Source organism: Plectrocnemia conspersa, unplaced genomic scaffold (genome assembly GCF_051122295.1).
Source record: "Plectrocnemia conspersa isolate PC_06_02 unplaced genomic scaffold, ASM5112229v1 ptg000007l, whole genome shotgun sequence".
NCBI classification, from domain to species: domain Eukaryota; kingdom Metazoa; phylum Arthropoda; class Insecta; order Trichoptera; family Polycentropodidae; genus Plectrocnemia; species Plectrocnemia conspersa.
The window spans coordinates 10,610,759-10,638,219 of NW_028277171.1; the positions used below are offsets into that span (position 1 = coordinate 10,610,759).

The 27,461-nt window shown below is 26.8% G+C and overlaps 2 protein-coding genes across 5 annotated transcripts in view; one reads left to right on the forward strand and one right to left on the reverse strand.

Moving 5' to 3' along the window:
• The window catches only part of LOC148233905 (pickpocket protein 11-like), an 87,396-nt gene that overhangs the window by 16,666 nt on the left and 43,269 nt on the right, over positions 1 to 27,461 (reverse strand). The window lies entirely within an intron of this gene.
• The window catches only part of Nox (NADPH oxidase), a 60,415-nt gene continuing 42,040 nt past the window's right edge, over positions 9,087 to 27,461 (forward strand). The window contains exons 1-2 of one of the 3 annotated variants that reach the window (XM_088188619.1): positions 9,087 to 9,188; positions 12,687 to 13,087. In XM_088188619.1, coding sequence (XP_088044745.1) covers positions 12,710 to 13,087 — 378 coding nt within the window. In that variant the 5' untranslated portion in view covers positions 9,087 to 9,188; positions 12,687 to 12,709. The remainder of the gene's footprint in view (positions 9,189 to 12,686; positions 13,088 to 27,461) is intronic. The other 2 variants (XM_088188620.1, XM_088188621.1) reach the window with 2 other exon arrangements.

The window sequence follows — 27,461 nt, forward strand, 5'->3', positions numbered from 1 at the left end:
TTTGTCGAATCGAGATCAAGGATAATAATTGGCAATTCTTCCTAATCGTGCGCATATCTGTGGTTACTCATACTGAATGTCGATAGGGTCTTAGTAAATAAGAATAATCTGTATTTTTTCTCTTGCGCACGTAACATGTTCTAGGTACAGACGTGAGGTCGCGTGACGAATCGAATCCGAAACGGTAATTGTTTACGGTCATAACGATTTGTTTCGATGCTTATTAGTTAATGACTTATCGGTTCAGACCTTCACGAACCAGCGGGCATATATCATTTTTATGATAATTACAAAATTGAAAAATGTTCGCGGTCATATTTCATTCTGAGTAAGAGTTTTTTACTGCACGCCACTCAACGGCGATGGTAAAAGTGTTCGATTGATGACGGGCTGCTTTGACGAATTTGCATTTAAATCGCAATTCAGATTCTGATATCATTTGGTAACATAAAAAAAACCAAATAAAACAGAGTAATAAAACTAGATGTTATTATAGGATGTATGTAATGAATTGCACTCTCACATGTGTTAAACCCTAACCATTAATACATATTTTTGCATAAGCATAGGTAGAGGAAACGAATCAGCAGGGTTTGGCAATTATGGAAATCAATAATTTAATTCTCTAGATAAAGTTTTTCACAGTTGTGATAACTTTGATGCTATCTTAGACGCAGTTTCTGAATAAGTCACATTAATTAAAATAATTATACACACTAAACATGAAATAATATTACCTTTTTAAATATATAAAATATAAGTAAAAGGTTCCAAATAAAAATAGCACCATAAATACTCTCTTAAAAACAGAATTTACGCTAAAATTATATTTTGTGCATCTAATAAGATATGCATGTGTTTAATATCTGACCTTCAATATCTGGTTGATAAGCCCAATGATTAAATTTCCCATTCAGATTACAGTTAATGTATAAATATTATTACATATAAATTAGACTGTAAACGAGAAGCAGCAAAAGTAGCATGTTACATTTAGTTATAATCTTTCTATCTGAATTTCGTACAAACATTTATTTACAAACAAATTTTAAAATAACTTTTGATTAAAATAACCATTCAATGTGAATAAATAGCTATTTATTGATTTTAAGCTTTACGATTATCCATTATATTTGTTGTTCACAAAATATTAATTTACTTTGAAGTGCTACTAGTATTAAATTTAGTTGCACTGTTAAGTATGAGTATATCTGACTTTGAGAAAACTACTAAAATCCATAAGGATAATTACTGATTTTTTTAACTTCCATCGATAAATTATTGTGGGGATGAACACTTTTGTAGATTTTTCTTTGGTCTTAGCAGACTCCTTTTAAAAAGAAAAAATTTTATTTTGATACTAATATTTTACATGGATATTACGTATGATATCCGCAATAAATATTTTTGGATTTTGATTCAAATCGACGTCGAATTTTATACGGCATATTAAGCTTTCAGATCATAATACGAATAAATATTTCTTATTATATAACAAAAAATATCTAAGATATTTATAATAATAAAATATGGACGTTTTCCGTCAGAATATTGAAGTAAATATATTTTAAAAGAACTTGATATGAATCACTGAATTTCTGCAGAAAGGATTTTGATATTATAAGGACGGAATAGCGTAGTTCGTAATGTCTCAGACTAGTAACTCTGAGGTTGCGGTTTCGAGCCCCGGCAGTGACACTTGAATTTTTATTTATAATAAAGAATGCGCTCTTATTAAAAAAAAATGGCATAGCGCACACTATTTTAACATATAAAAAACTTTGTAATCGCAAACTATATATTTGTTGAACGTTAGAAATCCGACTTCTAAAAAAGATTTGCAGAATATTTATTTTTCACATTTAACTTTATATTATTTTTTCATCACTTTACTTATGTTTACAATATTTATACTTTATTCCATTTAATATAGCCCTTTATTATTTTGGTAGACAAACATGTACTCCCTGACCCAAAAATTAAAATAAGATAGCTATCGTTGAAAATTCAAGTTATAAAAAAAACAATTCATAAAATTGCCTGGATTAAAATAATATGTACACGAATTGGGTGTAATAATGGTTATTAAGTGTTTAGTATGTAAAAATATATTAATATTTTATACGGCTCGGGGCTAGGCATCTCATTAGTGATGGTAGGAATTTGAGGCAGTGTCGTGACATGTACCCCGAATCCAGCATCACTTGACCGCTGACAATTTGACAGCTCAAAGAGTTAATTGCTGCCTCTTGGCGATGGTGACTATATAATAGTGTGAAGCTTGAATTCTATTACAGATCAAAAACTGGTGTACCATGACGTAATCGGGCATACGAAAATTTTGCCAACCTAAAAAATATGCATAAAGTAAAATTCTCAGCCCGTTTTCTATTAATTAAATTCCATAAAACCACATTTTTACACTGCTAGTACTAATATGGAGAATCATATCATGGCCAAATCGAGTTTTTCAATCGTGACTATATGTCCCTTTATAAAATGATTTATTGCGGCGTTCGCCGATTACGGCACATCCAAAGATTTTTTTACACTCCCAGCCGTTTAAGCCATCCATTTAACCTGTAATTTTAGGATCTCGAGAGTTATTCGTAGTTATTAGCGAATTAATTACACGCGGGCGGTCGGGTACACCCAAATCGTGTCAGTACTGTACGAATTCGGTGAAAAACTTGTTTTAAACAAGGCCAATTGATACGATTTTCATTCAGAGAATGCGTATCAATTAACGTTTGAACAAATAGTACGATAGATCATAATTTTTGATCGTTTCGTAAATTCTCGCAACATATCCAAACACTGACATTAGATGCATAGTATCGATTTGTTTTTTGAGGCCTTCCAATCCGGTTTTTACTCATACTTCAGACTAATTATGATGATAAAATACTTTTTCTATTGCGGTTTTATACGTGTGGTCTTTGGGTCGTTGCACAATGCTTCTAACTGCATGAACGTGAATATCGATACAGTATGATACAAAAGTCGATACTATTTTAATTTATATTAAAAAATAAATATTTATAACGTTATGTTAATTTGAATGTGAAGAAAGGAAAGAGACATTATTTTTCATTTTACTGGCTAAAATAACTATGCATCGTTTGTTGATCAAACTACGTGGCCTTTAAAAATAATATGATAAAGATAAAATTATTGTTTACTTCATCATAAAAACGCTAATTACATTTACATTATCTTATAGTTTCTGTGATATAGGACTTAAGCTAGTTAATTACTCTTAAAATAAATAATCGTATTTTTGATGTGGGTAACCATCTAAAGACTCCATGTTATTTAAATATTAGAATACAAAATATATACATATATTTTTTAACTAATTGTGTCTTTATGTATTTTATAACAGGCGTAGACAATTAGCTTGAAGCTAAACAACACACACATTTTAATTGCAGAAATTTTAGAAATCACTCATATTTCTGGTTTAATGTTCTGCAGCTGTGTACACTCTCAATAACCATACGTTTTTTAAATTAATACAAATATTTCTTTATTTTAAGTCTATCGAAAGTAATTTATTATTGTAATTTTTTTATAGAGCATACCGAGATTTAGTTGTTGTAATATATTGTTTAAAATAGAGCTCATATTAAGAAAAAGAAAGTCTTTTTCGTAGCAGGAAAAATTAGAACGAAACGTTTTTATTGTTCAATGTTAAATCCAAATATGTTAAATCCAAAAAAATATTATAAAATAGTGCAGATGGCTTTACTTTCTACATACTTGGGCAAGTTTTCGTGTGAACTTTTGCTCCGCCGTTAAATGCGAATACTAAATGTGTAATATATCATGACACACACTAGAAACGAGTTAATCAAATAGTCTTAAGAATCGTTTATATAAGTTTGTGTCTTGTTGTGAAAGAAGTCAAAACTTGTTACTATCGTAGAAAATTATGGTCATTGCTTACATTGCTTAATTTTACTCTATTCTACTTTATGTACATATATCTATTGTATATCATTAACAAATATTGTAAACCTTTTCCTTAAATATTATTTTGTAGTTCATAATTAAATATTTTTTTACTTATTTCTATTGTAATACATTACCAAGTATGTATATCATATCTATTGTATTATATAACAATAACAAATATTGTAAGCCTTTTCAATAAATATTATTCTGTAGTTCATAATACACAAGTATTTTTACTCAAATGTATTTGCTACGTTAAAAGTAAAAGATTTAATTGTGGAATTAATTAAATAATTGGTTTTTAGCTTAAACAAATATAGCAATACGATTTTGTGTATTTATCCAAAGATTACATCTATATTATAATGTTTGAATGATCATTAAAACCGTTATTTTTTTCTCTTTTCTAAAGTTAATAAATAAATGTGCACGTCAAGAAGGAAAACAAACTTTAAAATATTTGTAAAAAGTAAAACACTTAAATATACTTTGGAATTTAATGTTTTACATTTAAAAACATATCACAATATGTATTATTTAATCAAATCCAAATAAAAATAGAATATTAAAATCAAACTTTAGTCATAAATAAGAAAATAGGTTTAAAAAGCAATACAAATAAATATATAATAAATTAATTTAACAAGATGTTACATGTTTCATGGTAAACATATAATAACCATTACCACTCATGAATCGCGCATTATTATATATACTTTTTTAATATGACCAATTTCCAAAATTGGTATTTAGTCTCAAATTCCCATTATACGAGATTTGTTTTTAGAAATTTTCTAGAGCATAAAACGGCGATTATGTGATTAATCCCGATGACTCTCAATATTCTGAGATGCGATTGTTGAACGGCAGCTGTATCGGATTCGTTGCCTAATGCGGTTTTTTGCCATCGCACAAGATACATCAATAATGCGTGTTAATTGATAAAAAATCATCTACATGAAATATTACATTGATAATTAAAAGGCGAAATCGATCGACGAATCACGACCCGGGCTCTTTTTGTTCTCAAACTCAAAGAAATAAATTGGTTCAGAATCGCATGGTAAGTATAATGCAGAACACCGGTGGGCTTTGTAAGTGTATTTTTTATATTATGGATCGGTGCTATGGATAGAAAATAGTACGAGACCAGCATCACTCGACGGAATACCTTTGATCAACATGAATTATTTATACAGAAGCGCGAGAAACTTTTACAATTTATTGCAGGAATTTTAATCTGATATATAAAGAAGAAAAATAATAATTAAAAATAATAAATCGACTTTTAACAATCGTGATTTATAAACTTTTAAGATTATTTTGCAAATGTTATGTTTATTAAAAAAAATATTAAACTACTACTTACATGTATTAGTAAAACTTCTAACTTACATGTATTACTAAAAAAAAATTGCCATTTTGTTATTTGAATATAAGCTTTTATTTTAATTATTTTATCTTTGCATGATAATATATTTTTAATTTGCGTCTTTTAGGTACTGTTTAGATTTTTTATTACCTCCAAAATTACGTAGATTTTTCCCTACGAAATAAATTAACTTCTTCTAATTTAATAGTGCATATTTTGATATAAGTTAATTATAACACGCGTTTAAAGGTCATAAACTACCATAATTTTTCTAAAAACCTGATAATAACTAGATGTTTTAAATTATCAATAGTATGAACCGGTGTATAATATAAAATAATAGTATAAAATATTATTATAAAATATATTATAAAATATTATATAAAATAATATAAAATATATTGTAAAAATATTATATAAAATAATATAAAATATATTATAAAATATTATATAAAATAATATAAAATATATTATAAAATATTATATAAAATAATAGTATAAAATATTATTACTTTAGAATATTAAATTAATAATATTATTTTATATTGTGTATATATTATTAAGCAAATACATACTGTTTAGTAATATTTAAATTATGTACGTATCATATTACATAGATATAATTTTAATGAATGCCTGTATCGTGTAACAGCAAAAAGTATTTTTCTGATAATCCTGTATAAATTACTTGGAAAAAAAAATGCAAACAAAGTTGTATCCCACGCTTGGTCATCTCTAGAATTAGTAGATTGAGTCATGAAATATAAAAATAGTTCTCTCGATTTAAAAGTCACGTATATGTGTACATGTGTGCTAGTATTTTGTATGCAAAGAATAAAATACAAATTTTTAGCATAAAATACAAAAAAATACTTGCGCACAAGAACAAGAGTTGCTGATTGATTTATATATGCATAAAAATTGTGTCCTTTTTTGTTGAATAAGATTAGCATATCTACCCGAAAATGTATATTTTTAAGCTAAACTAATGCTAATTTTAAACCAGGACTTACTTTATAACAGTGGTCTTAAAACATCTTCGAAACCACATACTACATGCTAATTTTGAGATCCGGTGAAAAAGTGAAGTTTCTTGTTATTTTAAGATCAAACAGTCAATAAAAATTTGGAAAATTCCAAATAAATCTAATATTGTTTGTCTTACAATTATTTTATCAATATAATTTATTTATTAATTATAATTTACAAAAAAATATAAAAAAGGAGCATAATTTCAACATTTATATTTTAATAAAAAAAACGTGTTCTTAAAAAAAGAATAATAAATTAAAGCATTGCTACTATTTATAATAAAAAGTATTAAGATTTTCTAAAATTTAACTGTTAAAATTAATTGCGAATCAAATAAAAATATGTTAATTATTATAATGTTTATCGTAGTTTACATCAGAGCTTTTATTATCAGTATTGATTTATTGAAATACTGATAATTCAATAAAAACAATTAAACTTTTTGCGATTTTTGTGCCGTTGTAATATATTTTTGGAAAGACATTCCAGAGAATATTGCAATCGCAAATTTAAATTTTAAGAGCGGAGAATGCCTAATTATTTTGTACAAAATTAATTCGATCATCGAAAAATATCATTTAGATACGCTTAACATAAAAAAAGTATTAAGATGCAGATCTTGATTGATATTCTATACTACTGATGAGAAATATGTGCTCTATATTTGGTAAATAATAAATCGTGCTGTTATTTGATGGTCCAATAAATCTATCTATATATTTTTATTATATCTCTTTAATACCTGTAAATAAAAAAATAAATATTAAGATACAACCATGCAAAAATTTTACATGAATACAAAATAAATAGTGAGCTGGGAGAATAAATTATTAATTTAGTGTAAAGTGATAACACGAAATTGACAAATAACTTGCAATAATAGATAAAGATCTTGAAAACGACAATATGTTTGTCATCAACAATGAATTAAGAGATCACGCAGACAGTAACTTTAGCCCAATACAATGAAAGAGAGATCTTTCATACGACAAAATGGTTTGGCGTCAACAATGGATATATAAATCATGTGAGACACCAGTGTTGCACAATAACCACAAACTTTAAAAAAAGATTAATAATGGTAAATAACCACTCAAATATCGTAAGAGTCAAGATAGACGCCGGAAACAATACTCTTGACCTTGCATCGAACGCCATTATCATTCTGACTCCTTGGCTAATAATCGATGTAATAGGCTAGAGTCGCTTTCTTTTTGATGGTCGCCAACTTTTAGGGAAATTGAGAGATCATGTCATCATCGCATTACCTTGACAAATCACTAACTCGTTAACGAAGAATTGCGGAAGCCAATCCCCGAAGGTCGCTACGAACAGACGTTTACGGTAAAGATCTTCGTAACACCCAAGAACGACTTAATTTACACACCCAGACTTTCGAAAACCGTTAGCATTAGTTACTGTAACAAAAACTAGATACTTAACCGTACTAAGTATATTTTTATATATTTATAATCCTTGGTACACGCCCAGATATAGCCACCAGTCTTGCGCACCAGATAATATTGTTATACTTAATCATTACTGTAGCAACTACAGTGGTTTTGCCTATAAATGCCTTCTCGGAAGAGATATTTTTGCTCTATTAGATGAATTGTACATTCAAAAGCGGGGTTTACCAATAGGGCCATTGGTCAAAATAGTCATTTGTCAAACCTACACGATAGAAACATATAAATAACTACTCCGACTCACATACTCGACTCAGGAATCGAGATTCAGGAGAGTGAAAAGAGCGATCTACTCAGACTTCTTCGAGAGCTGCAGCTTTTACCACATAATAATGCGAGGATCCGAATCACCTGCCAAACCAATTTTTGATCAATCTGGACTCTTTTTCGTTCGATACTGCTGTCTAAATTTTCGCGTCGTTTAAGCTAGGTCTATAATATAATAAAATACAAATTATAACTAAATAATTTGTATTTTATATTTCTATTTGAAACATTATTAAAAATCTTACACAGGCATTGACATGTTCTACTGTATTTTACCCTTACATAATTTGTGTTTAATATGTAAACCGTTCTATTTATTTTGTATATGTACAGCATTTTGAAATAACTGTAGCGCCTCTGAAAACATTCGATTGAACCTAGATGGAATACCACTGACTGCTATATAGCGAGATATCAACCTTATAATTGGGATTATAAACAAGATAAACTCCCGTTCTTAAAGCTGGTCATTATCAATTATAGCTTGACTTAAGCATGTGTATACTACACGATCGTGTCATATCGATTCAATAGTATTTACTCCTTTTTGGTAATGACAGTTTTTCGCAATGAAATGCAAAAACACTGTAGGTAATTTTGGTAAATAAACATTGCGAAGCATCAACGTAAAATAACTCGAAAACATTTGGCAAATGTTTACTTTTCATTCCGCCATCATCAAGAATGACGCTCACAAAGAAACCTGTCTTGTGTTTGTTTAACAAATAATTGATTTTTTTTACTTCGAAGTGATTATTGTATAATAGTCGGATGATCAATATTGAATGTATGATTTTAAAATAAAATAGTTAAAAATGGATTAAATATTTGTATGGGATATTTTGATCCTCATGTCCATGACGTTCAATCACATGATAATGTCTAACGAAACGGAAAGTGATCACCAACCTTCCCCAAGATATTACCTCCCACCATGTACTGAATGTCTAGAGACTCCTCCACTTGCCCCACTGTGTCTAGTATTCTGCACCAGTACAACTAAGACTCTCTTGCCGCGAACTCGACGGTGTGTTTTAATTATATAAAAAAAAACAATACCGGACGAAACCGAAATCGAAAGTCAATAAATTGTTAGTGAAAAGCATATGTGACAAAATTTGTGTTTTCTTTAAATGTGTGAAAATATCGTTATTGGAAGTCGGCACCATATAAATATGCAAATTCATCAGATATTTTGATAGAGCTATCGTCAGCATATAAATATAGTGCTAAATGTAACTATAAACTAACAAGGAGATAACAAAGTTTACCATATTCAATTTAATAAAATAAATCTACATATTTCACATTAAATAAATATGTTTAATCTTTATTTTAAAATATATTTAAATATTAAGAAAATTGTGTTTTTTATTAGTAATAATCATATACAATTATTTTTTAAATATTAATTCTTGTACATCAGATAATAGCAATGCAATAGCAATGTGTAGTTAAAGTTAACATATTTTTGTAAAATTTAATTTACAATTAAAAATAATAGGCTTTTTTATTAATATTCACAAGAATGTAATATTCTGATTAAATTAAGATTTTTTTTAAGCTACTGTCTGCATTAGGTTTAGTTCTGTGCCTTTTTGAATAAGAAGAATCAGTACATTATAAACAATAAACTGCATCGTTTCCTTAAAATTAAATATCTGTTTTAGTAAGAAAAACCCTTAATTTATTTTTAAAATTGTATTCAATTTGATAGTTTTAACTTTAATTTTAATAGTTAAAATACTAAAAATTTAATAGCAAAAATACTATGTTAAATATTTTTTTAATGCAATCAAATAAATCGCATAGTTTGGTTTAACTAAACTTTAATTTATTTTTGTTATTTTGATCTACATAAACTTATTTTTTACGGATACGTGTATGTATTTTGTGATATTTTCTTAGAGAAATGCGGTATATTTTTGATAAAAAAAATTTCTGCCTGTAAAATAAATGGCATATATTTATGTATCACCTTGTTGTATTTAACTTAAATAGCTGCCACACGGCCTAGTTTTTGTAGAAAATTATTTTAAAATGTATTATTCAGACAGTTAAAAACAATACTATTTTATTTTTATTAATCAATTATAAAATAAATATAAACATAGATTAAAGTTTCACAAGACAAGACAATTAAGAGATATATTAATTATAAGATATTTATATTAAACTCTAAAAAAATTCACAAAGTAGACATAGTGTAATATTATATAAATCTAAGGCGACGAGATGACGCATTCTTACTGTATGTATCCTCCTAATGGTCAATTTATTTTTTTAATCTAATAAGTTTATACTAGTTATATTCTAATTGTGGTTGAACAAACTCGACCATAGTATTTAATTGTTTTATAGCACTTTTTCGTCATAAGTGCGGTCAAATTTTATATTACATAATAAACGCTTTAAAGCTTTATATCAATATATTATTTTATAGCATCCAATTTGATCGGTTTTATAACGTTATAAAATTACTATACTTAAAAGCGACTTAATATAGTTTAGAGACATTTCGTGCGAGCAGCTATTCTAACTTGCGCATTTAGAAACAGGAACCTGATTATTTTTCTACAATAATAAATACACGGAAATTTTACTCATTCTAAATAATTTTATGATTTGAAATATGACACGTATTCTTTGTTTATAAATTACGCTCGAGCTGTTTTTATTATAGTGAATAATCGACACATTTCAGTTAAGTCACGTACGAATGTTTAGATAAACTCAAGTGATTTCGCATTGCAAAGTAATTTAGACTAGACAAAGTCGTGTTTTTTAGTGATTGGTTATGAAACAGTAAACTAAACTTTCATATTGGATAATGTGAGTATTTATGCATTGAAAGGAAATTATCATAGGAAACTGTCACAATCTTACGGTTGACGGTTTCCGATACTTGGTCCGTGTAATATTATGTTTGGTTAAAATTAATTATTCTCAATCGCTCAAGGATAATATTACCAGTGTTATTTAATTATATCACGACGTTTGCTCGTGATGTGTTTAATATAAAATATTAAATTTATTAACTACGATCGTGATATTGCGAAAGTTCAATTTCGGTTATCCTTTGGGGTGTCATCGTAAAATTTCGAAACGCACTATAAACGTGTAAATTATTAAAGTTTTTTCATATAAAACGTTTTTGCTACTATTAAGATGATTTTGTTGCGTTCTTTTCGATAAAATGTTAAAGTTATGTTGACAATTTTATTTCAAAAACCAGTTTTAAATTTAAATTCCATGTTATATCTGTCATATGCTTATTATAGATACATTTCATAATGCGGCAATGCAAAATATCAATAATAACTACAATCTTAACTTAATTTTCATATTTTTCCAGTTATTTTTCTTACTTACATACTTAAAAAGTTGTATTTATTGAGTAAATTATTTTGATTGTTAGTAGTTTGACTCTCAGTGAAACAATAATTTAACATGTTTTTCCTTTGATCTTAATTAAGACACACACGTAAAAATATACATTTAGAGTATCTTAACATTTAAAAAATAAATATTGTGAAATAATATTTTCAGATCATTATAGTGCGCATTAAAAAGTTTTCCAGTAGGTAACAAAATTAGTCAAATGTGTCTTATTTAAATTAAGAAATTAAAGTGCATTTAATTTACTTTATTTAAAATAACATACATATATATTACACTAAACGTTTTTAAACGAAGTATATTATATGGGTATTTAAAAGTTTATTATTTATTAATAATATGGGTATTTAAAAGTTATTTTAATTATATGTAATTTAATGAAAAATATTACAACCTAAAGTATATGTTGTAGGTTATGTAATTATTATTTAAAATATTTAGCTTGAATTTAGGTTTTGATAAGTTTAATTTAAGCTCCTGCGCTTGAATAGAGTATATTATGTATTGCCTAACTAAGGTGTATTATCGGGTATTATAATTGTTTAGAAAGTATATAAATTATCTTTGGAAATAAATCAGTATAATTATTATACACAGTCTAATTCTGATTATATTTTTATCTTGAATTAAATTAATGTATAATTAAAACCAGAATTATATTTTAAATCTAACATTTAAAATTATATATTTTTATTAAAAATATGTAAAATTTGTTTCATATTTTGCTTTGAAATTATTGTAAGAAATCAAGGTATTTTTATATGTAGAAGACATAAATCTTAACAGAAATATTTTTGTCCTTTCCGTATATGTATTATTGTGTTCAATTCTCAAATATGTATACCCGTGACTAGAGAACACATTCAAGATTACAGCATCACGAACAGATAAATCACCAGGCGTAGCGGTTGTACCTACACAATGCGAAGCCCTTGGCACATACTTTTATGCTAATATAAATTAATTATTCCATAAATATTCATTAAATTTATAACACATCAAATTGTTACACGTTAGGATTGCTATAACATACACACGATGCGAGATACATTATCGCTCTGAGTTAATTTAAAACATAATTGGATACATTATAGACATTGAGAGCGGATGTAAAATAATTGGTGCCGACTTGCAATATTCATTCTATTGAATGATACTCACACGTACACATATGATATGATATATTTCAGTGCAAAGTTAGTGATGTTCTTCAATGATGGCGAGTGATGATCAACGCAGAAAGATGAATGTGGGTGACAAGTCAGGATCTGACCCGGGCCATGGAGAGCTGAGGAGAACAGATGGTTTCGATGGAAAGTATCCAAATGGAAATAATGGTTTGCCAGTTTTCAAGATGACGGTGGATGAGCCGAAGGCTAAAAAAGTTAAGGAAGATAATGGAGTCACAAATGGCGGAGCAATTTCGCAGTTGTTGGCTGTTGAGCCTGAACCTCACAGAAAATCTTGTATGGAGGAAGAGAGCATTAGGGAGAGGCTTCACTCTTCGCTCTTGAAGGATTGTGCTCATATTGTGAGGCAAGAGGAACAGAAATATACGAGAGAGTCGCTCCGCAGAATTTTTCAAGATGAGGTATGTTAATTTAATATATTCATAATATAAATATGAATTGTAAATGCGTCAAAAATTCCTTTGCTAAAACTTTTGTTAAAATTTTGATTTATTAAAAAATATACAATAAATTTAATTAGTGGTTTATGCGAGATGGATTGAGTTCCAATCAATGTATCTGTATTTTTCTAAATCATAAATTACAATTCGTATCAAAAATTGTAAATTTTTACATATTCTTCACATTTATTAACGTAAGACCTGCATTTGACCAAATATCGATCGTTATTAAAATGATCTGAATGGTTGCTTAAATTACAACATTATTAATGCTTTCGTTTATTACACTGTACACAAAAATCAATTAACTTGACTTATATGTAAAATTTTAAGCATATAATTTTACATATAAGTCACCAGAATAGAATTCTTTATTTCTAAAACGGGCTCAGAATGTAAACAATGTCATTAAAAATATATAAATATCAATCTTTATATAATTATAATTACTATCCTAATTTCTTACCTTAGTAAACTAACAATCAATATATATTTCAAAACTGCTTATGAAGTTTATATATTAGGGGTACGCTCTTAATAGTATATTATATATACATACTTTATAAACGTAGTTAACTTATGAACTTTTTATTAAAATTCATCATTTTTGAAGTAGGAAAAGAAAAATTATTAGTATAAAAAACCTCTACAAAAATATAGTGAGTTATGTATTTAATTTATTGCTTTTATTGCTTTATGTTATTTTCACGACGAAGCTATATGTTTTATTTTTTTTTACATTAAAAAAATCAAAACTCATTCATATAAGTGATAAAACTGTCTATACAAAAATATATAAGCAGGACGTTTTAAAATTAAATCTAAATTTTTGATACAAATTAAGCTATTACATCTATATGGTAAAAAGTTCAATGTAAGTGTTATTAAAAACGATTTTACTTACAGAATAAGACTATTACAAAAATATATAAAAAATATTGCTTTGGCAAAAATTAAGCGTCTCGTTAAATCTCGTTAAACAGAGTTATAAATGCGTGATTTATATTTGTTTACATCATGCATACAATATCCTAAAAAAATAAAGTTTGGAATGATTAGGACTTTAATAAACTAAGAAATATACACAGATACGTTACAATATTTTCTCAGTAATTTTTTTTTTTAATATTTTTTTAATCTTTGTGATAGATATAAAATACTTCTTTGATAGAGAGCTGTGTCCAACACTATACGTGATATAAATTTATTAAGACACTGTAATAAAGGTTTGTGAATATCTTAAATAATTTGCACATATTTTATTGGTTAGTGATCATCGCTATTTTTTATTTTTAAAGAATTGTTTTTAATAATCCTATTCATAAAAATTGATATCAATCACGGTAAGAGTAAATTATCCACGTTTATAATTATCAACTTTTATTATTTCTTTTGCACATATTAGTTACTGCACAATTTTCTTTATTTTTAAAAGTACTTAAAATCAAAATTGTAATCATAAACCCTGTTTATTTAATTCTATATACATAACGAGCACGTTAAGTGTATATTATCTTATTTTATAATTAGAAACTTTACAAAAGCTTTACAGGTATTTAAACTTTTTCAAATGATTTGCACATATTTTATTGTTTTAAAATCATCGCAATTTGTTTTATCTTTAAAATTATTCCAAATTAAAAATGTAAATTATTTCAGTTTATAATTAGGAACTTAACAAGAGTTTTACATATGTTTTAAATATTTTAATTTTTATAGTACTCAAAATCAAAATTAATCCTATTCATTAAAAAAATATTTTTCAATGACACTTAGTTTAAATAGTTTATAAATAGAAACTTTACAAATACTGCGTAGCTTATATCACTTCATTGAACTAATAGAAGGTCTTTTAGATTTATTTGGTTGTTTTCTATCTTGTGTTATTTTTATATAAAAAATCTTTCATGTTTACTTTACTTTATGAGAAGTTTTCATGCATATACAATTTTGTTTTGAGTTACAATAGGGTTGTCAAATTTTCTTAATTATTTCCTTTATATTAAATATCTTTAAAATTTATTCTTTAAAACTTATTTTATCTAAAAGTGAAGTGAGCTAATTTACACATAAGGTATTTGCAACATAAATTTATATTTAAAGAAATATTTGTTTTATTTCCTTTACCTAAAGAGCCCTATTTATATAGATAAAATCCTTCGTATATTTTTCAATGAAACTCACGACTCAATTAAACATTCAATCTTGAGTCATGTAGACAAATTGCCGCCATATCAAATGGCTTCTGTTGAAACTCCAGGATCCAATATATCGATCACTAATCCAAATCCGAATCTCACCTTGCCCGATCTCGTAATTCACCACCACGCCCTACAAACTCTTATTATAAATATACTGACCTCGCACATTGCGACATGTCACCTACCTGCCATTAAAGGCGAAGCCTTTAGTAGACCAAGCTATGTGTGCATTAAAACATACGCATATTTACGACCTAAAACCGACTCATAAACCAACACTGCACCGCATGGATACCTGTATGAGCCATTCATAAAAATATTTACATTTTCATATTTTTTTTCTGGTACTGCCATAATAAGCTTGATAAATTACTAACCGGAGGCTGTGGTTAAAAAAATGGTCGTAGGTGAGAGAATACTCGAATTGGCTCTTATTAATAATTAAACATTTATTAATCGGCGTTATGAAATTAATGTCGTCCATTTGCATACTTCGCTTTGGCTTTCCACAGTTTTTTATATATTTGTGGGTATTGATAGGCGTAAAAAAATCTAAAACGGAAACGACCGTTTCTCCGAGGCGATGTGTCAATATGTATGTACAATATACGGAATGTGTATCAGTAGATGAGGTGAAACAGTTTCTTAATGAACTGGGTGACACAAAACTATTTTTTTTATCAATGTATAATAAAAACATTAAATTAATATTTTATTTGTATATCCTAGTTATGTATGTATGATATTTCTGTTAGATATTTTTTATTAAAAAAGTACAATTACTCTGAATTATATGTTGTAAAAGGCAAAGTTATTTGTCTTGAAGAATTAAATCTTCTCCGAAGATGAGGAAAGCGGCTGATTTCTTAGCCTATTCTATATCTGACGATCTCGCCGTAACTGCTCTTGGTTCAAGTTAAGCATCAAAAGTGTCCAAGCCAGCGAGCTCAGGTGCAAGTTCTTAATGAAGTTTTTGAGAAAACGACTTCTAAATAGAAGTGTATATAAGTGAAAAAGTATATACATATACCTAGTCCTCTTGGGGGAGGTTTCGTGGCTCGCTTGCCCCACTGTCCTAAATTGGAAATATCTTATAAAAGTTTTGAAACATAAGTGTGTTCCAAATATAAGTGTCTGATGTATGCGTCGACAGAGATGAAGTTATTTTGTTCTACCTACTATTGATGCCTAAATCAATTGTGACAGCTTAGGGTAATACTAATTTATTATTTTAAAATGCCTTTTTTATAAGAACGATTATTTGTAATAGCCGTAGTTTGAACAGCTGGAGATTCGGCAACACAATTATAGAGAACTTGTAATATCGGATAGTATATTCCACTGGCTTGTTGGCACTTGTAAATACGATAGCATTTATCAAGGCATTGACCGGCTTTAAAGCACTGGTAAACATTTGTCTTTTTAGATGTATTCTTACAGTTTTTTTCCGTTGTAAGTCGCAAATAAAAAATCTAATTTTTATAACGAAAATAAAAATAAAATATGAAGCTTGAAATTTAATATTTCTAGCCATACTGTATTGTTTTGGCGAAAGGATACGACATGCACACAATAAATTCAGGGCGGATACGCCGTTAATTTGACAAATTCGCGCTTTTAATATGCAAATTTGTCTCTGCGTTCGCAAGTCAAATTAATCATTGCGCAAGTCGAAGGCGAAAGGGGATTTTATCGTTTTAGAAATGAAAATTTTATGATCGATTGGATGTGTGAAAAATAAAGAAAAAACATAAAAATATTTCTCAATATCTATATAAATATAATACAATATACTGCATACATTTACATGTAGATATATGTATGTATGTTCAAATTTTATACGAAGTGACGAATGTTTATTTATTAGTTTATTTGTAAAAATATTGCTTAAAACATAATTTTACTAATATATTTTAGTCCACTATGTACAAACGTCTTTTTAAACTTATATGCTACATTATTTATAAAAATAGCTAGTTAATGACAATAATAATTTTGAAAAATATTGTAAAAATCAATAATATAATATTGCTAAATTAAAATTTATGAATACAATATACAGATTTTAAAATAATAACCAATAAAATCTGATGTTAATTACTTACATTACGTTAGGAAAGTTGATTATTATCATTCACCTACTGAATATCATCCATAAATTATTTTATTTTCCATTTCATTACGAACTACTAAAATGCAAATTTATACTAACAAACAAGTTTTTAGTTTAATTATACTGTATTCATAAACTATTGATTGCTTTTTAATAATATATATGCTACATATAAATTTAGCAACTCATTTATACACACAAATATAATTAAATAATTTATTGAAGATTGTATACAAAGATTAATTATTAAATTCAGTATATTTATATTAGTACATAATTTTATTTTAAATCTTTAGACTAAAATATAATCATTGACTCTGACGTTGTCAGCCAGTAAGACGCTTGGTGGATCTTTCTATGTGTATATATAATATATATCTACAATATATACATTAAGTTTCATAGTCGGGCGCGCGGGGACTGAAATAAGTTCTTGCTATCCCTTTTATATATTCCATGCGAACGGCTGTAATAATTTGAAACAATGTTTATTTCTACCAATTAAATCGTATAGCCAATCTTCGACCTTAAACTAAAATTAAAAAATTATATTGCTTTCACATGGTCTTTACACGGAAAAAATAAATTTATGGCATAATAATTCCATTGAATCTCAATTGTATTGTTAAGTGGTAACACATGGTTAAGATTTAGAAGGACATTGTAAACGTCTTTTGTTTACGCTTTTTAAAATCTAGTGACGTTTTTTTTCCCAAGGGTTGATCCATAAAGCACCTTCGTTTATTTGAAGTTTTCTAAAACTTTTATTGCAGTATTATATACATTTGTACAGGATTTTTCTTTATATTATTTTTAAATGCATTTTATAGAAAAAATAGTATAATTTTTATATACATTTTAAGTGATTTTTAAATGACAATAACTAGATTGTAACATAAATTTAATGATCAAGACAGTCGTTTAAATCAAGCAAAAATACCACGAAAATACATATAGTAATCAAAATATAGCACAAACATTTATAAACGTAATATTTCGTGAAAAATAATGATACGCCTTCTTTAGTGTTTCTTTGTCATTAACGGTTTAAGCTTTACAACTTTTTTTGTTTTACCTGTATATATATGTAATATAAATTGCGTAAAAACTAATATAAGCTCTTGTAAACGCTATATTAAAAAAGTAATAGTGCAATAGTTATTATAATAGCTCTCAAAATATAAATGCATAGGTCAATCGAGCTTTCTAAAATTTATATTTTATTGCCATATATAACTATATATACAATATATATAGAAAAAAAATAAACAAATCCTTTATTAAGTTAAAGATATTATTTTAATATATATTAAATATACCTTTCAAAGGATGTGTTCATCATCATTATACGTTCATTGATCGATGATCCCTCTCATCTTGTGTGGGTTTTGTGCGAAGACATGATAATCAGTTTCTTATCGGATTGATCTTGAAAGGGTTAATACTGCAACCGTAACTGCTGTTTCGTGTCAAGTTAACGTTAACCGTTTGACAATAACACACAAGAGTTAATAAATTGTTATCTGTTTGATCTCGATAGGGTTAAGCATGAATTGCATAACTTCTGCATCATTTGAGTGGATGTTGAGATAACACTCAATTATAAGAATACGGTGCAGGAGTGGTGTTCACATTGTATGTCAGATTTTAAAGCGATGCTTTGACGTATTTATATTTTTATAATGTGAGTTAAATGGGATGTCAGGTGTGGTTAAGGTATCAGATATTAAAAGATGAATTGGTTTTAATATGTATCGATATGGTAGAGATGTGGTGTTCAATATTGTACTAGAGAGATTCCGACATGAAAAAAATATGTTAGAACAAGTCACGAAACTAAATCATTAACATTATAACCACTCAGAAATCGACTGGTTATTAATGATGTACAGCTCTGAATTAAATAATAAGATTAAACTTTCTAAATTCTTAAGAAATTAAATATACTTATCAAATAGTCGCTCATGCAATTAAACAATATTAATATAAATATCTATATTTTACTAATAAAAAAAATAATTTTGGGCAATATTATAATAATTAAAGTATCTGTTTTTATTTTTATTGTATAAAATAATTTTCTTAATCTAATTTTACCATTAATTTGTCAAATACAATTGAGGTGTATTATACGTATCTCTAAATTATTAAAGTAATTGTTTAGTTTTCAATTTTATTTATAAAAATATTTTTTTACTGAGTTTACCAATAACGGGATGCAAAACTAAAAAATATTTAGAAAAAAAAATTATTGGATTGTGCCGAAAATTAAGTGAGATATGTTTATGTGAAAAATTGTTAATATTTGATCCAAAGGCCGCAATGTTAGCAAGCTTTTAATTATTATCTGCTTTCTATTGCGAAATTCCATTTGTTGTTGATCCTATTTTCATTTCATTGAAGACTGTATTAAATATGATGGAATGTTATTGTTAAATAAAATACTCGTGTATGTCATGATTCTCTCTAAGCCAAAAATCTGATATGTTCTGTCAATTAAGTTGAGAAAAAACAATGAATGACAAACGACAATGTCACTTCGGTAATGTCAGCGATTGTCTTTAGTCCCACACTTTCAAGGCAATCGATCTTCACTCGGCATCAATCAGACACACGGAGCGAAATTTACATTGTGCAACAACTTTTAACGTTTTAGATCAGCTTTGGGATAAGATCAAGAGTTCATACGTATACATAAAAGTATTAACTTAACTTGTAACTCTATTATGTTACGGCATTTCGAACACAAACCTATCACAATGACTTGCGATCATTGTCCGGACTCAAACTCCATTGTATTGACAGTTATCGTTATATTAATCAAATCGATACATGCATAATTACAACAAATCTTCAAACGCAACGACTCGATACTGATTCTTTTTTTGCTTCTTCTACATCCAGACCGTTTAGCAATATCCATTAATGCACAACAATCAAGATAAAGGCGGAGTATGTACAGATTGGTACACATGTCTCTTGGCACGTATAACAATCAGATAAACATCGCATTACTGTAAATATGATCGATTATATTTGCGATACATTTTTAAAAATAAAATATCGATTGATACTGTCGATACAGATGTGTCTGTAATAAAATATTCTGTTTTTACTGTGATAAAACGGCTTTTAAAACATAAAAATATCATATGTTAATAACAAAAATATATATAATATTTGTTTATTTAAATTCAATTACATATGATACTGAAATATATTTTAAAATGTACAAGAATCGATGTCAATAACAGTATCAACAGTACACGAGCTCTTCATTGATAAACGCCGACGATTATCTCGTTCTATATTATATATCTGCACCGGTTATTAATTAAATCTTTAAACTATACCTGGAACACACTCGTATTTTATTACATTGAAGAAATCTGCACACATGATTAGTAAATACAGGATGGTTCAACATTTACAAATTGTCCTTAATATTTAATAAAACTAACGATGAATTTAATAGTTCATTAATTAATATTAGCATTAATTTTTATGTGTTTCCTTATTAAAAAAATATTATATATGTTATAATAGTACATTTGTACATATTTATTATATATATTTAATACTTTTAATGCTTCTATGCAAAATAAATAATCATATACTGTTTTTAATTTGCATGATTACATATTTTGTTAATAAAAACGTTAAAAGTTACTAAAATAAGTGAGCAAGATTTAGAGAATATTTTTGTTGGGACTTCATAGGAACATATATTAAAGCATTGCTTTACCTTTGATTACCATATAATTCCAAATGCTCATTTCAGTCCTGTTATAAATTTTGCTATATCTCACCTAATGCAAATTTTTTTTTGTTAGTTAGGAGTATATTGAACGTATCATAAAAGTTTTGGAAGGCAATGAAAAGTCATTTAAAACATTTAAGAGCAGTACATTTTGTTAAATAATTTTATATAAAATACATGATAAATAAAATTTGCTCTTTAAATTTTAATATAAAATTAATATATTATATTTTATTAAAATTTCTATTAATTCTGAATCATTCTGTATATTGTTTATAAATATATATATAGGTACTATACACACGTCGCGAAAGCCCGGTTACCGGTTCAAGTGCGGCTTCCAACAGTGAACGGCACCGGTTAGTTTATTTATACATCCACATCGATTATAGTACCGGGTTGATTTGACATGGGAATCTTTCGAGCTCACCTGTACGTATTCTTCAGGTTGCTCTCATCATTAGACAAAAACGGATGCTGTATCACACGAGCCCATCTGACATTACGTATTAGGATTTCTATAACGAAAGCTCAGTGCTCGTTTTATTCTTATACGAGATATCCGTTTAACAATTTTGACCTCTAGAATGAGATATACGTTCTCCACTCTAGAGAATAATTTATTGACTAGCCGAGCTAATTCCTCGTAAGCTTGTGTATCGCATTAATTAACAAGGATTATTTTGTTTTATCGTTGAAGAGTTCATGACAATGAAATGATAATAATACTTGTGTGAACATACTATAATTTTTATTGCAAATAATAATTTTAAATTTTTTATATAAAAACGAATAATAGTAAAATAACTGCAATACCAAACCTTAACTACTGTTTTATTCATCTGATTCATATCTTTCGCTAGACAAAACTTAACATGACTATTATTTATTTTTTTAAACGATGGATACTTAACTGTTAAATAAACATAGTTAGTTTTATAATATATTTATCAATGTCTGTGAAATAAATATATTAGTTTCTAGTTACACCATAAGATCAAGTTTCGTACGATTAAAAGATAACTTTTTAACTTAATTTGTCGAGGGTTTTTTTATATATGTAACCCGTAACGTATCACTAATAAAACAAAAAGCTATTATTTTACTAGAAATATACAATTTCGCTTAATACCTTCGACCATATAAATTTTAACTTTCACGCAAATACACAATCCTATATGGTAATATGGTATTCGCTCGTGACCAACCTCCGCAACCTGTCCGCTTCTAATGCAATCTATAAATATATTATACTTTATGACCCACTATCTTATATATGTTTTTTCATGGACAATAAAAAACAAACTTCTTTTCGGATTCGCCATACACGAATTCGTTATGCGATTATAAATTATCGCGATTAACGGTTATAATTTTGATATACGATTATGTGGCTGTATCAGAGGAACGGCTTCAGGTAGAAGAACATTCGCATGACACGCCTCCTGTACGTCTTAGAAAAGTCATTAATTTTGTGTTAATTGCGACCAGCATCTGAGGCCAATAAAACAAATCGATCGTAAACGTCTAAACGTTTTTGGCAATAAATTTAAATGTGAAGCTACGGCAGACTTAATTAAGAAAATTGGAAAAATGGCAATGGAAAAGTTGCATAATCAATTCATAAGTTAATTATACAAAATAGCATTGTAACTAGCTTGATATTATAATTTTTATATGTAATCGTAAGAATAAGAGTATGACAAAAAATATTTAAAAATAGTTTTAAACCAGCACAATAGACCAGTGAGAAGAATACTACCTGAAAGACATAGTTTCGAATTTTGTATGAATACTAATGTTTTTCATTTTATATCGTGTCTTGAAGATTGAAATTAGTGATTATTTTATAAATAAAATTACAACCGATTATCACAGATAAAGATTTTTTTTATATTACGGGTTAATATTTTGATGAACTTAATCGTGCAAAGTGACATATTTTGACTGTTGAAGGTAATAATAATTTTTAATCAATAAAATAGTTTATAAACCGATTTACAGACTTTTCAGTCTAATGTTTTACTAACTATTGTTGATTGTATATACCCTGTTATAATGCATTGAGCTAATGCCTGTCATGTTATAACGAAAAAATTAAAGTAAATAAATAAATATCATTTTGAAGACTGTGATTTTTTAAGCAGTTAAAAATGATTTTTAAGCACTTACAATTAGTCCCAATTATACGTTTTGTACAACTTTATTAATTTTAACAACAACTTAAATTTAATAATTTAATTTAATTATTATAAAAATTATTAATTAAATAATATAAATTCATTATTAAAAGTCTATGCATATTTAAAAACAGTTGGTATTTTTTAAATTGTATTTTATCATCTCGGATAATCTTTAGCTTTACCCGTGTCTATATAATTTTACTAAAAAATATTTTCATGTAGATACATATAAATTACATATTAATAATATATATTATCATATATATTAAATCATGTATGATTTAATATATATGATAATATATATCATTGATAAGTATGATTTAATATATATAATAATATATATTATTTTCAGTTCTAGATGGTAATTATGGATCAAAAAAGATACATTGTTTGGACAAAAGTTATTTTTTCACAAAGCAACTATTTTTACTATTATAATGACATTATAAACCATCTGTTGTAAATAGTACTTAGGTAAACGAATGTTTTACATGTTATAAATATTTTTCCAGGATTAAAATTCATAATTTGGAAAAATTAGTTTTATGTAAGACAATTCAATAATTTTTATTTATTTAAAATCATTATTTTCTACTATCGCAAAATTTTTTTAGTACTGCACACTTACTGTATGTATATGAAATCGACTTGAACAAAAAATATGTAAACACTATAAAAAAGTAATAGCTAACAATTTCATATACAGATTGAAATATCTGATTTTTATTATAAAATCTTATTGTAAAATGTTACATTTATATTCTACAAATATTAATAATATAATCTTTAAAATTACAAAGCTCGAGTTAATAATCACGTTTATTGTATACACTGTTCTTAATTGATTTATTACTGTAAAAATAACAATATGATATAAATTCTAAAATACATTGTTTTTATAAATATGTACCATATATTATAATATATTTTGGGAAGCAAATTGTATTGAAATTATACAAATCGTATAGATTTAATTTATTTTCAATTAAGCTATTTTATAAATAGATTTTCTCTTATTGCTTCATAATAATTTTCCTCAAAGATCAGAATGCTTAAGAAAAAAAAATTATTGCTTAATAATAATTTTCCGCAAAGATCAGAATGCTAATTTATAGTTTGATTTGAAATAAATTATATTGTTAAAATTAATAAACTATTAATTTATTGAAATTTCATCCAAAAATATTTATTTTTGTAGTAGTTTTCTTGAAGCAGATATAAAAAGGTTTAAAATATTGTGTTGCGACATACTTTACTATAGAAAAGTACTATATTTAAAATATCAGTTTATAAGTACATATATTAAAATACATATATAACATACGACGATAAGAAAAAGTCTTTACAAAAAAATATAGAATGCTTCAAAAATAAAACTTTATTTATAAATAAACACATTAATTATAATAGTAATAAAAACTTATTACGCATTTTAGTCACGTACTGTTTTCTCTTTGAGATAAAAATCAAAGTGAAATATGTATTTGAAATAAATTATATTATTTATGTAATAAGTATTTGTTTATTTATCTATTCTATAAATTTGGTAGCCTTGTATAATACTTTTGTTAAAACCGTTCATTTAATACCAACTATGAATAGCAAATATAACAAAAAAAATACACTAAAAACCTTCTGATCTCATCCGCAAACATTTGTTCACATCCTTGAGTGTGTTTATCGATAGAAACGTCAAGTATCAAAGTCTTAGTCGCAAGCCAATTCGGTAATTACATGGCAAACAGTGCCCGGCAGGTGCAATCGAGTTAACTCGGCAGACAGGTTCATATAAATAATGTTTATTTTTTATATTGAAAACTTTTCTATCATCGGCAAACACAACATGGCGATTACGCCGTGAACTACCGTTCTGAGGAACATGTTATTAAATATAATTTTTGACGATAACGATCTCAAAACGAAATTCCGAGAACGTTCAATAACGGACGTGTCTAGAGGCTTACCGTTTTCATCAACATCGAATAAAAAATATGTGGTCATTATTTTTAATCCAGTCTCTTATCTGACATAAATTTTTGAATGTCATAATATTTTATGTTAAAATATGCATAATCCCCTTTAATTAATAGACACAATTAATCCTGTTTTTTAAACGCTATCTCTATTTTTTTCATTGACGCAGTAGAACGTGATTTAGTCAAATATATACATACGTATATTAATTAAACTTTATTTGCGTGTGTATGATTTGAGAATGACGCTAATGATCTCGATTGGGACACTTAATGTCCCCTCCTACGCAATGTTGAGCGCGACTGATTTACATAAAAGAACTACATTAATTCACTTTTACCGTACGAGTATAAGCTAAAAGGAAAACTTTATAGATGTAATCTAAAGTTAATAATTATTTATACAATATCTTTCTATACATATGTATATACATTTTATCTCAACTATAAAAAGAAATCGACAAAACACGAAAAATATTTTAATGAGTAACATGAAAAATTACCATCCCACAAAGTCTCAAATAAATAAACTAAACATGTCTTATGTGGTAATAAAACTAGTGATCTAATTCTTAACTAGTGATCTAATTCGTTTGTGTTCATCGTATGTGCATGTGTCTGCCGTGCAATTAACCAAGATTGTGGTAACCAACCCCTTTGGAGGTGAAAACCGGCAGATATTTGCGCGTAAGTAGCACAATTTAATAAATAGTATAAATAGATTGATTAATATAATATATAAATAGTATAAGATAGAAATAATTAGTATTGTTACATAAAAAAAAATGGCCGATAGCGGCGTGAATATAGCGGGCGTAATTACGCCAGAAAATAGAATAAAAGAAATGGATGAATTAAAAACAAAATTAAATATATTATTATCAAATGGTAATATATTATCAAAAGAAAAAAAAACCATTATAACTAATACATTTGATATAATGTATAAACATTTATTAGATGTATTAAAAACTAATAGGGACGATGTAAATAATAAAAATGAAAATAATAACTCAATAATTGAGTTATTAAATGATGTTAGAAAAGATGTTTATAATATAAAGGATAAACTAAATTTAAATAACAATATTATTAAAAATAAAATGCAAAAGAAACATTATTCGGAAATCGTAAAAAAAGGAAAAGATATTGCGATAATTATACCTAAAAATTTGCAAAATATAGAGCAGACAAAAAAGGATTGCAAAAATTTAATTAAACCAACAGAATTAGAAGTTGGAATACAAAATATAAGACCAATAAGCAAAGGAGGTATAATAATTACATGTGATAGTAAAGAAGATGCATCGAAAATTACGACAGATGCAGTAAAAAAACTAGGAGATAAATATAATATAAAAGTAGGAAATTTAAAGAAACCAAAAATAAAAATAATTGGAATTTCTGAAGAATTAAAATATGATCAACTAAAAAAGTGTATAATGAAACAAAACACATGTGTAGAAGAAAACAAATGTTATTTAGAAGTAAAACATATTAAAAAAAACAAATTTAATAAGTATGATGCTATTATTGAAGTAGATGTTACGACATTTAAAAATATAATGGATGTAGGCAAATTAAATATTGAATGGGATAGGTGTAAAGTATATGAAGACATATTCATATACCGTTGTTATAACTGTTATGGTTATAATCACAAAGCCAGTGAATGTAAAAATAAAAAAAATTGTATAAAATGTGGTTCGGAAGAACATTTAATAAATCAATGCAACAAAAAAGAAAACTGTGTGAATTGCTGTAGAGCAAATAAATTACTAAATCTTAATTTGAATGTGGAACACAACTCCATGGATAGAAATTGTTCAATTTATAAAAGATACGAGCAAAATTACTATAATAAAATACAATATAATATAGTATAACAATTAAAAAAATCAAGTTCATATGGGAAACAAGAATCAGTAACTGGGATATTAATCAATGCACAAGGTTATTTAAAACATAAAGAGGAAATAGAATTAATTACTGAAAAGGAATATCCAATATTTTTAGGGTTAACTGAAACCCATATCACAAATGACATTGAAGAATTTGAACTAAATATTGGCAATTATAATATAATTAGATGTGATTCTAATTCC